Source organism: Myotis lucifugus, unplaced genomic scaffold, assembly GCF_000147115.1.
Source record: "Myotis lucifugus unplaced genomic scaffold, Myoluc2.0 scaffold_402, whole genome shotgun sequence".
NCBI lineage: Eukaryota > Metazoa > Chordata > Mammalia > Chiroptera > Vespertilionidae > Myotis > Myotis lucifugus.
The window spans coordinates 465,735-478,105 of NW_005871450.1; the positions used below are offsets into that span (position 1 = coordinate 465,735).

The 12,371-nt window shown below is 51.3% G+C and overlaps 1 protein-coding gene across 2 annotated transcripts; it reads left to right on the top strand.

Annotated features, from left to right (window-relative positions):
• The first annotated feature begins 153 nt into the window (after window positions 1-153).
• Window positions 154-9,354, top strand: ZNF428 (zinc finger protein 428). Of its 2 annotated transcripts, none has more exons than XM_006102164.3 (3): window positions 154-524; window positions 3,377-3,572; window positions 8,683-9,354. In XM_006102164.3, exons 2-3 carry the CDS (start codon window positions 3,497-3,499, stop codon window positions 9,186-9,188), a joined length of 582 nt encoding a protein of 193 aa, XP_006102226.1. In that variant the 5' UTR covers window positions 154-524; window positions 3,377-3,496; the 3' UTR covers window positions 9,189-9,354. The 2 variants fall into 2 exon arrangements, with proteins under 2 accessions (XP_006102226.1, XP_023599363.1); XM_023743595.1 differs by lacking the exon at window positions 154-524 and adding an exon at window positions 603-844.
• Window positions 9,355-12,371: the final 3,017 nt, after the last annotated feature.

Consider the following 12,371-nt stretch of genomic DNA (forward strand, 5'->3'; position numbering starts at 1 on the left):
GCATGCGCCTTGCTCAGGCGCGCCCCCCGCCCCACATATGCTAATCACTGCGCTCCGAGTACAGCTTTTCCGGGGAATATGCAAATCACCCCATTTGGTGCTTGAGGCCTCCATTGTCCCGCGCTAAGATTATGCAAATGAACAGGCCTCAGGTCCCGAATCCCGGCCGAGCTGGCGTCCCCCTACCCCCGGCTCATCCCATCTACAAAGCGCGTTCCTGCCCCGCACACGCACGCGCGAGCCCTGCAATTTCTCCATCTGGCCGGTTGCGGACTGTACCAAGTAAACCCGGACAGCGAGGGGCAAAGCCCGCAACCCCCTGCGCTGGCCTCACGGTGGCCCGACTCGGATAGCCCCTCTTCACACTGTGCGCCAGGAATGGTCCATCTCGGCGCGCAAGCGCCCTAGGCTCTTCACGCCCCTCGCGCTCCTTCCCATCCTACTCGCGGCGCAGGCGCCGAGCCCAGGCGTGCAGCCGCCACCGCCGCCGCCGCCGAGCCGCCGAGCGTGGGCCGCCCTAGCCGGTGAGTGTCCGGGATCGAGGTGCGCGGGGCATGCTGGGAAGCGGGCGCTGCGGCACTGCTGCATGATGGGAGTGACGGCTTCAGTCACGGAGGAGCCGGCAGCGGTCTTGGGCGGTGATGGCCTGAGGACAAGACCTGAGCGGCTCCATGCCGCCCTGGCGCAACGTGAAAAAAAGGGACGCCCTGCCCTAAACGTGTGGGAGTCGGCCCGCTAGTCCTTATAGGCCTGGTGCATTCTGGGAAGAATTACCCTAGTTCTTGCGGGGAACCGGTCCCCTTTGTTACACACCCGCCCCCCATGAGCATCTTGGAAACGAGAAGTGAGTGCTTCGACGCTCCTTGCAAGGTGGTCACTGCAGGCCTGAGGCATCCTGGGGGGGAGTTGCCGCGGGGCATTATGGGGACTGGTCCTTATTGTGCCGTAAAAGGTTTTGCTCTGGCTCCTTCCCCCAGCCTGGTGGGCAGGGGTGCCTGTTATGTTCACGCAGGGAATCTTGGGAGTTGATTGCTCTTCTAGGCTCAGGACATTGTATGCGGTAGCCTCATTCATGCCCCTCTAAAGTCATGGGGGCCAGTCCAGCCGTCACAGCCATTGAGGAATGGGGCTTGTGCACCACGGAATGCCTCCACCGTCCTCTGAGGGCCTGGGAAGGGGCTTTGTGTGGTGTGGAGTGTAGGTTAGACCGGGGAGCAGTGTCCGCTGGTAACCTCATAGGAAGTTCTGAGTGTTCCTGGGGTAGGACTGCCAGTTGAAATACTTGATTTCAGATAAACAAATGTACGTCCCAAATATTACATGGTCCCTCCTATGTATATTTAGTAATTAGTTGTTTATCTGAAATTCAAATTCATTGGGTGTCGTCTGGTTTTTTATGGTTTGTTAATCCTCAGCGAGGATATTCCATTGATTTTTAGAGAGGGTGGTCGGGATGGGGGGAGGGAAGATAGATAAAAATCCACGTGAGAGAGACACAGTGATTGGTTGTTTCCCGCAGGCGCCCCGACTAGGACTGGGGATCAAACCTCTGCACGGGCGGACCCTAACCACTGAGCACCAGCCAGGGTTCATCTGTGTTTAGTGACTAAGTCTGGTAACCTTATCCTGACATAAAGTAGAATTCCCAAATCAAATGAAGCCCTACAGGCAATAGGGTATTATGAGAACTGTCCTCTGCAATTGTGAATCTTCTCTGTCCTTAAAGCCCATATCTAGGTGTCTTTAGAAAGCTCTCCTGCCCCAGCCTCCTTTAGACTAATTCTAATCCTTTTCTCTTTAGTCCCCAGCATTAAACTTGGCTTCCAGGCTCCATTGTATCCCTACTGCCCAGCACAGGCCTTGGCATGTAAGAAGTGCAGCTGATGTTGCCAGCACCTTCACTAACTTGCTCTCCCTGTTAGGAAGTGCAATGGAGACAAAGAAGTGGTGTTGGGGGGTTGGGGGGGGCAGATTGGTGAAGAGGGAGAGAAAAAAGCACAGAAGTTCAGAGAAGGCTTCTTGGTAGAGGCAGAGGTAGAATTTGAGCTGGGAAGAAGTACAGAGGTTCTGTGTTGGAGGTGAGCGTTGGAGGGTGAGTAGGAGTTCTCCAGGTTGACAAGGGCGAAGGAGGACATTTTAGACAAGAACAGCAGGATTTACTACGACCCACAGATGTGAGAAGCCCTGGCATTCACAGGGAGAGGGAGAAGTCTGGAATGGCTGAGGTTTATAGAGTCGGGAGTGGGAGGAGTAACAGCTACTCTTAATGAGTACTTGACACCTACAAGCAATTTATATGAATGAACCCACTGAATCTTCGAAAAATATTTTCAGCCGAAGGATCATTTTACGAGAGGTAGGATGAGGTGGCTTCAAATCCTAGTTCATGTACCTGCCAGTTGGTGTGACCTTGGACTACTTGTTAGTCCTCTCCCAGCCTTCATCTGTACAGAGATGATGATCTGTTTCAACATGGTTGAGAGGAGTACATGAGTTAAGTCCTGGAAGCCCCACCCCCCCCTTTTTTTTTTAATTCGTCACTTGAAGATACTTTTCCATTGACTTTTTAGAGAGTGGAAGGGAGAGACGGGAGACACATCAATGTGAGAGAGACACCTCGATTGGTTGCCTCCCACATACGCCCTGACCAGGGCCAGGGATTGAGTCTGCAACTAAGGTATGTGCCCTTGATCAGAATCAAACCCAGGACCCTCCAGTCCACAGGCCAATGCTCTGTCTACTGAGCCAAACCACCTAGGGCTGGAAGCCCTTTTTGTATCCAGAAGGAAACAAGCTAGAAAAGGCAAGGTCTTTGCTTGAAGCTACAGTTAAAATATGGCAGATTTAGGATTCAAACCTAGATACTATCTTGCCGAGGTGTAAATTGATATAGAACTAGGGCTGATATTCCCAGACTAGCACAGACATACCAGTTGTTTAAATATTTAAATACTTCTAGACTGGTTGGAATATCACCACTACACCAGTAATCCATACCCCTACCGCCATATTGAATCCTCCCCCAACCCCAGACTTTCCCACAATCCAGCAACTAACTGATTAATGTCTAGCATAGGACCATGTTCCAATCTCAGTTCTGAATCATGCCCGAGCTAGTATCCACTTTTAAATATTTGGAAGGTTATCTTTCCCCAGCCCATTGAATAAGAACCACAGACATCTTGGTTGCCCAGATGGGGGAATTAAAAGTCTCCACAGGCCCAGGGCCTGCAGCCAAGGCCCAGTGGGCAGTCGGGGACAGAGCTGGGGCCATCTCTGCCTTACCCCCATCACTGAGCACACAGCTAAGCCTGGGGAGGCAGATGCTATGTAAAAATTTATTGAGTTACCACAGGCCTTTCCTTTCCCCCTCCAGCATCCCTCTACGGGCTGACATCGTGCATTAGAGAACTTGTGGCCAAGGTGTAGCTGTGGAGAGCTGGCCGGGGAGAGACGCTGCCTAGCTTCTGCTCTGCTCCTGTCTCCTCCTCTGGCCATGACAGAGACTCGTGAGCCAGCTGAAACTGGAGGCTATGCCAGCTTGGAAGAAGACGATGAGGACCTCTCTCCAGGTGAGGTGGCTTCAAAGCGGGTCTTGGCTTGAGTGTCATCCTGGTTTGGGATTGAGGCTCTGCTGCGAAATCTTGACGGGGAATGGCTCCTTGTCACGCCAGGTGTTCTCTTCTTACTGGGACTTCGTACCCTGCTAGGGGATCCCTTCCAGCTGGGACTTCTGGGGGCTCTGGACCGGCTGTGATTGCTCTCCTTGCTGGGGGTTCTAGACCGGCTGTGCGCTCTCTTGCTGGAGGTTCCAGCTCTGTGACCACTCTCCTTCCTGGGGGTTCTAGATCGACTGCGGCCCCTCTCCTTTCTGGGGGTTTTAGATTGGGTGTGATGTCTCTCTTTTCTAGGGGTTCTAGTTTGGCTGTGATCTCTTTCTTTGCTGGAGCTTCTAGGTCGTCTGTGACCTCTTCCCTTGCTGGAGCTTCTAGATCTGCTGTGATCTCTTTCTTTGCTGGAGTCTCTAGATCGGCTGTGACGTCTCTCTTTTCTGGGGGCTCTAGTTCGGCTGTGATCTCTTTCCTTGCTGGAGCTTCTAGGTCGTCTGTGACCTCTTTCCTTGCTGGAGTTTCTAGATCTGCTGTGATCTCTTTCTTTGTTGGAGCTTCTAGATCGGCTGTGACGTCTCTCTTTTCTGGGGGCTCTAGTTCGGCTGTGATCTCTTTCCTTGCTGGAGCTTCTAGGTCGTCTGTGACCTCTTTCCTTGCTGGAGTTTCTAGATCTGTGATCTCTTTCCTTGCTGGAGCTTCTAGATCGTCTGTGACCTCTGTCCTTGCTGAGGCTTCTAGATCTTCTGCGACCTTTCTCCTTGCTGGAGCTCCTGGATCTTCTGTTCTCTCTCTCCTTGCTGGGGCTTCTAGCCCGGCTGTGACTTCTTTCCCTTCCGAGGGTCTTAAATTGGTATTGACTTTTTCCCTTGCTGGGGCTTCTAGACTGGCTGTGACTTCTTTCCCTTCCGAGGGTCCTAAATTGGTATTGACTTTTTCCCTTGCTGGGGCTTCTAGACTGGCTGTGACTTCTTTCCCTTCCGAGGGTCCTAAATTGGTATTGACTTTTTCCCTTGCTGGGGCTTCTAGACTGGCTGTGACTTCTTTCCCTTCCGAGGGTTCTAAATTGGTATTGACTTTTTCCCTTGCTGGGGCTTCTAGACTGGCTGTGACTTCTTTCCCTTCCGAGGGTCCTAAATTGGTATTGACTTTTTCCCTTGCTGGGGCTTCTAGACTGGCTATGACTTCTTTCCCTTCCGAGGGTCCTGAATTGGTGTTGACTTTTTCCCTTGCTGTGGGTTCTAGACTGGCTGTGTCTTCTTGTCTGGCTGGGAGTTTCCTTCCGGTTACGACTTCTTGCCCTACTGTGATTTCTCTGCCAGCTCTGACTTCTCACCCTGCTGTGGGTCCTCTTCCGACTGCGACTTCTTGCCCGTCTGGGTGTTCTAGACCGGCTATGATTTCGGTTTCTGCTAGAGGTGCTAGACTGGCTGCGACTTCGGGTCCGACTGGATACACTATCCTGGTTGTAACTCTTGACCATGCTGAACATTTCATTTGGGTTGTAACTCCATTCCCTGCTTGGGATGAACATCTGACTATAACTCTTCACCCTCCTGAATGATGATGGAGGCGGGCTGTAACCTATCTCCGCGAAGGGAGTTCTGGTGGGGCTGTAACTCTTTGCCCTACTGGGGGTTACAGCCAGCCTAAAACTCTTCCCCATGTCCGAGGTCGCTGGTGGGCTATAGCTCTTCTTTTTGCTCCTATTTCTAGGCCGGCTATAACTCTTCCCACTCTGTTTTTGCTGGGAAGTGGTTCTTACCTTGCTGGGCGTGCCTTGTTTGGCACCCTGAGTTCTCATCCTGCTGGGAGAGCTGGCCCTGCTGGGTGACCTCCCGGAGTTGTGTCTTCCCCTTCTGCCAGGAGTTCTGCCCCGGCTGTGTGTGCCCTTCCGGTGGTGTCGTCTGACTCTGCCAGCCTTGTTGGTTTTGCTGGGCTTGGTGTCAGTACTGGCCTTGCTGGATGTTCTCACCCTGCTGCGAACTCTGGACCTGCTGCTGGGCTGGGTAGAAGGGGCTGTCTTTGTTGTACTTTCCCATTTGCTGGACTTGGAACTGCTGGGGCTCGTGACTGAGTTGGAGGCTGTTGATGGCTTGGTGGGCATTGCCGATGTAGTGGTCTTCAAGGAGGGAGGAGACTTGGGAGACGCTGTGGGCATCGAGGTACCAGTGGATGCCATAGACATGCTAGGCTTTGAGGATCTCGGAGGTGGAGAAGGCATGGTGGGCGCAAAAGGGCTTGTGGTCCTGGAAGTCACAGAGGACATGAAAGCCCTGGACAACCACCTGGTTTTCTTTCACAGAAAGAAACTTCACAACCGCATGAAGTCATAATGGGCATTGAAGATCTTGGAGGGTAGGTGGTGTGAAGTCAGAGGTGGGAGGATAAAGAGGGGTGGGGCCCTATCCCAAGACATTCAGCAAATGTCTCCTAAGGCTGACTGAGGCTCAGAAGGTCCTGCCTCCCAGGAGTCTCCAGTCTCCAGATCCAGATAGTTACGCTTAGGTGGTCAGATGGTGTTAGAGGGGTTCAGAGCTCGACACCGACGGCCTGGGGAGTCAGGGAGGACCTCACAGAGGATGTGACGTGTGAGCTGGAACCTTACAGGGGAGCAGGAGTTTGCTGCTAGAAATGGAAGAGGTGGCCCCAGTTGGGAGAACAGAGGCAAAGGCCTGGAGGAGGGAGGGAGATCAGGGCCGTGGGGCCACCCAAGCAATGAACCAGACAAAGGCTCCGTCTTTGGGGGACAAGCAATAAACACACAACCAGATGCTGTATGAAATGAGTTGAGAAGAATAAAGCAGGGGCATAGGGAGTGCTGGGAGGGATTGCTGGTTAGACAGAATGGTCAGGGTGTCACTGAGAGGGTGACGCTGGAGCAGAAATGTGGCAGAAGGGCAGCAGCAAGCCTGAGTCCATCTCCAGAAAGGCTGGCCAGGCCCTGGGGCCCGTGCATGCCTGGGGTGTGGCTGCTCAGTTGTAATAGGATCCCTCTGGGCTGCCAGCGAAAACTGAGGAGGGGGCCAGCATGAACGCAGGGCAAGGCTGTTGCAGTCCTAGGAGATGCTTTGTGCAGGTCCTGCCATGGCACCTACAGAAGCCAATATTGTCCACACTGCCACCAAAGTGGGGACTCCTCCCTCCTGGACCACGGCTTGTGTGTGTACCCCTCACAACAACTGCTCGTGTCACCCTTTCCTGTGCATGGACTTTACATTTTTTTCCTTTTTTTTTTTTTAACCTAAACTTGTTCTAGGCATGTCCTTCATATGCATGAAATCACAGTAATATAGTTATGTGCCATGTAATGACATTCTGGCCAACTGAATACATATACCATGGTGGTTGCATAGATTTTAATGGAGCTGAAAATTTCCTATTGTCTAATGAAATCATAGCCATCTTAATGGTATAGCGCAACACATTACCCGAATACACCTTTGTTCCAGTTGCCTACAGTATTCAGTACAGTAACATGCTATATAGGTGTGTAGCCCAGGAACTATAGGGGAACATAATTTGTCACCCCCAAATACAGTTAACCCTTAAACAACACGGGTTTGAACTTCTCAGGCTCATTCCTAAAGAGGATTGTTCAGTTGACCCCCTTAGCCCAAACCCTGGGCATTCAAGGGTCAACTGTAGGTCTATTTAGCATAAGGATTATTTTCAACTCTGCGGCTCCCCCCCCCCCCCCCAAACAGCAGCATGGGAGAAGCTCTGAAAACCAAGTAGAAGTTACCCTTCATAAAAGGCATTTGCATTTGTAAGGGTGTCTCCTTCAAGTACCTGGAAGGGGGATGGCCTTATCTCTAGAAACTTGCATCCTTATGGGAAGACTAGGACTTAAATCTGCATAACAACCTTACCCTTGTTTACCACTATTTCTGGTAATCTGCCATAGCTGACTCCTCCCACCCCAACATTTTGTCTTCAACTGAGGAAGGTATTTAAGGTGGTGGCTTTAACCATTTTGGTGAGTTACTCAGTTTTCCTGAGTCTTCCATGTATACAGGGGGTATACGGATTACTAGACTTTTTTTCTCCTGTGAGTCTGTCTTTATTACAGAGATGTCTCAGCCAACAGCCCAGAAGGGCAGAGGGAAATTATTTTTCCTCCCCACAGAGCAATACCCTAGGTGTGTAGTAGGCTAGATGGTCTAGATTTGAGTAAGTGCACTCGGTAATGTTCACACAACAACAAAATTGTCAAATGATGCATCTCTTAGAACATAGCCTTTTCATGAAGCAGCACATGACTATATGTAAAACCACATATATCAAAGTACATATATATTGTCTATTTTAATTTGCTTAAATATCTGTTCAAATGTTTGTCTCCCTAAAATGATCCAGCATAGGCAGTCACCCATATTTAGCTTTCCCTGTTAGAACTGTATGACTAGAGGCCTAACTGCTCTGTGCCTCAGTTTCCCCATTTGCCACTTAGGAATAATAATAGTGCCTCCCTCACAGGGTTGCTGTAAGGATTAGGTGAGTTACTGCATGAGGCTAGGGCTCTTCCAGAAGCGATGGACACTGCTGCCGCTGCTATTATTCCTACTTTTACTCCTATTTTGTCCCTATTAACCCCCTAAGATACAATTCTTCTTTTTTTAATATATTTTATTGATTTTTTACAGAGAGGAAGGGAGAGGGATAGAGAGTTAGAAACATCCATGAGAGAGAAACATCCATCAGCTGCCTCCTGCACACCCCCTACTGGGGATGTGCCCGCAACCAAGGTACATGCCCTTGACCGGAATCGAACCTGGGACCCTTAAGTCCGCAGGCCGACGCTCTAGCCACTGAGCCAAACTGGTCAGGGCTAAGATACAATTCTTATAAGACAGTGATTTGATGGACACACAAGACACTGAGCACTTACTGTGTGCCAGGCCCTGTTCTTTGCAATGGGCAGCCATCTGTGGGGAAGGGCAGGGTTGTGCCCCGGCCACTCTCTCCATCTGTTGTCGAGCCTAACTAAATGGGGCTCAGGGAGGGGACAGCCACGCAGGCACAGCCCTCTTTCCTCTGATGCCACTGTCTTTCCCCACCCGTCCCCCATCAGGCCCTGAGCATTCCTCTAACTCCGAATACACACACTCAGAGCCGGACTCCGAAGAGGAAGAAGATGAGGAGGAGGAGGAAGAGGAGACCACTGACGACCCCGAATATGACCCTGGCTACAAAGTGAAGCAGCGCCTGGGTGGGGGCCGGGGTGGCCCATCCCGCCGGGCTCCCCGTGCCGCCCAGCCCCCGGACCCCCCAGCCCAGCCCTGCCAGCTCTGTGGCCGCTCATCTCTCGGGGAGGCCCCACCGGGCACTCCACCTTGCCGGCTCTGCTGTCCCGCTGCAGCCCCCCAGGAAGCACCAGCTCCCGAAGGCCGGGTGCGTGGCGAGGGAGAGGGAGAGCCACCTCGGGCTGGGGAGGGCCAGGGCCAGCCCGCTGGGCGGGAGGAGGAGCAGGATGAGGACGAGGAGGGCACCTACCACTGCACCGAGTGCGAGGATTCCTTCGACAGCCTTGGGGAGCTGCATGGGCACTTCATGCTGCATGCCCGGGGTGAGGTGTAGGCAGAGCCCCCACCCAGAAGCTTGGCAGGAAGGGTGAGGTGGGAGGAGGGGGGCTGAAGAGATTGGGTGGGCGAAATGGTCCTGGGGGATGGAGTACTGCCTATCTGTGTCGTCTTAGCTGTATGTGTGAGGCCAGAATAAAAGCCAAATTCTGTGTGTCGGTCCAGCGTGTGTTTGGTGTTTGTGTGCGTATTTGTGTGTGTTTTTACACTCCAGCATATGAGGCATACGCCTGGGCAGCTGTCTGCCCTCATCCCCCGGGCTCCTTGTTGAGGGAATTTCAGGTTTGTTGTTGCCTAGATTAACATTTACTAAACACTATGTGTTCAGTGTGGTTTCCATGTATTTACTCATAGAACCCATGATATACAGGCTCAAACACAACAGAATTTTGTTTCTTGTTCACATAATAGCCCAGGGTGGGTATTTCAGGTTGGCAAGCATCCATCTTCATCTAGTAATTTGGGGACCCAGACTATCTCCTTTTATTTTATTTTTATTTTTTAAAATATATTTTTATTACCTTTCAGAAAGGAAGGGAGAGAAAGAGAGAGAGAAACATCAATGATGAGAGAGACCATTGATTGGCTGCCTCCTGCATGCCCCTACTGGGGATCGAGCCTGCAAGATGGGCATGTGCCCTTGACCGGAATCGAACCCGGGACCCTTCAGTCTGCAGACTGACGCTCTATCCACTGAGCCAAATCAGCCAGGGCCAGACCATCTCTTAAAGTCTGTTGTCATCCATTTGGTCATGCTTGGGAGCTTGGAAAGGTACACGTTCTTTTACAAGCCCTAGCCGAGCCCAGAAGTGGCCTGTACTTCTTGCATTTACGCCACATGGCCACAGCCCACTGCAAGGGAGTCCGGGAAGGCGGCCTAGCCAAGTGCCCAGAAAGCAGAAAACGGTTTGTGGAGGACAGCTCATGTTCTCTGTCACGTCACCTAACAACCTACACAAAGAGGACTTTCATTATAATCATAGTTTCCTGGGTGCCACGTGCTAGCCCAAGAGCTTTATGTATGCTGTGTATCTAGGAACTTACAAAAATAGAAACTTAATTATAATCAATTGCCATTTTCCCAGCACTTACAGACATGAGATCATCAGGTCCTTAGAATAACTCCGAGGTAGGGACTGTGATTCATTAATTCATTTCACAAACATCATTTGAGGACCTGTGTGTTAAGCATTGGGAATAAGCAAATGAAATCCTTGTCCTCATGGCTTCTATGGGGGCAGAAAGGGGCCAATGGTGGGGACAGACAGTGAACAAGATGTAGCAGATGGTGTCTCCTGTGAAGAAAAGGCAGAGAAGGGATTTCTGGAAGCGGGTTGCAGTTTTTTAAAATATGTTTTTACTAGAGGCACAGTCCACAATGTTCATGGGGGTAAGATCCCTAGCCCTGGCCAGTGATCAGGGCCATTTTGGGGGGCAACCAGGGGGGGGGTGGGGGGGGTCCCCGCTGGCCCCCCCCTTGGCAGCCCGGGGGCCGCCCGCTCACCAGCCCCCCCCCCCCCACTGCTGCTGGTTGCCTTCCTCTGCGGAGGGGGGGGGGGCCTGTCGGCACCCACCTTAGCTTGCCTGGGGCTTGCGGGCTGGGGATAGCTCTTGCATTGAGCATCTGCCCCCTGGTGGTCAGTGTGTGCCATAGTGACCGGTCATTCCACCGTTCGGTCGATTTGCATATTAGACTTTTATTATATAGGATTAATTCAGAGAGGGAGAGAGAGAAACATCAATGATGAAGATTATCCATTGACTGCCTCCTGTACTCCCCCTACTGAGGATTGAGCCTGCAACCCAGGTGCCCTGACCAGGAATTCAACTGTGACCTGGTTCATAAGTAGACACTCAACCACTGAGCCACACCTGCCCAGTGGGGGTTGCAATTTTATTTTATTTTTTTAAATATATTTTATTGATTTTTTACAGAGAGGAGGGGAGAGGGATAGAGAGTTAGAAATATCGATGAGAGAGAAACATCGATCAGCTGCCTCTTGCACGCCCCCTACTGGGGATGCCCGCAACCAAGGTACATGCCCTTGACCGGAATCGAACCTAGGACCCTTGAGTCCGCAGGCCGATGCTCTATCCGCTGAGCCAAACTGGTTAGGGCGGGGGTTGCAATTTTAAATAGTGTAATCTTCCCTGAGGAGGTGACAGACCTGAAGGAGGGAGGGAGAGGAGGAGCCATGCACATCGGTAGGAAGATCATTCCGGGTAGAAAGAGGCAGGAGTCTGCCAGAATCAGGAAGACCAGAGGCGCTAGAGGAGAAGGAAGGAGGGCAGAGCTGGAGGGGAACAGGGGGCCAACTCCTTACAACTTTGTCCAAACTTTGGCTTTTGCTCTGAGATGGGAAGTACTAATTCACAGAAGCTTGGCACCAAAGCCACTTTGAAAATAGAAGCCTAATTATAATGATAGGTACGATTTACTGAGCATTTATTGTGTGCCAATCCTGTTCTAAGGCACTTTACTTGTGTTAACTCAGAAGCTTGGCAACTAAGAATCTTCAAGAATAGAACCTGAATTTCCACAATGACCATCATTAAGTCATCGCTCACACTGGACCAGGCGGCCCTGGGCTAAGCACAAAGGTAGGGACTGTTATTTATTTATTTATTTATTATATGTTTTTATTGATTTCAGAGAGGGAGAGAGAAAACCATCAATGATGAGAGATAATCATTGATCAGCTGCCTCCTTCATGCCCTCCCACTGGGGATCGAGCCTGCACCCGGGGCATGTGCCCTTGACCGGAATCGAACCTGGGACCCTTCAGTCCACAGGCCGGCGCTCTATCCACTGAGCCAAACCAGCCAGGGTGGGACTGTTATTTACTTATGCATTCAACAATGACTTATTGAGCACCTATGAGGTGCAGGCACTATTTTGGGAGCTGGGAATAGAATGCTGAACTTGATGAACAAAAAGCATTGCATTTGTGGAAGTTATACTGGGAAAGACAGACAGACACTTTAGATATATAAGCAAAATATAAAATACACTAGAGGCCCAGTGCACGAAAACTTGTGAATTGGGGGAGGGTCCCTCAGCCTGGCCTGATCAGACCTAGGCTGGCAGTCAGACATCTGTTTGGCAGCCTGGGAGCCCCTGGGGGATGTCTGACTGATGGCTTAGGCCCACTCCCTACGGGGAGTGGGCAGGCCTAAGCCA

Bases quoted from the DNA above. Each gene is read 5' to 3' on its own strand.
- ZNF428 (XM_006102164.3), top strand. From the start codon at position 3,497: ATGACAGAGACTCGTGAGCCAGCTGAAACTGGAGGCTATGCCAGCTTG. The intron at 3,573-8,682 runs GTGAGGTGGCTT...GTCCCCCATCAG, and splicing joins CGATGAGGACCTCTCTCCAG to GCCCTGAGCATTCCTCTAAC.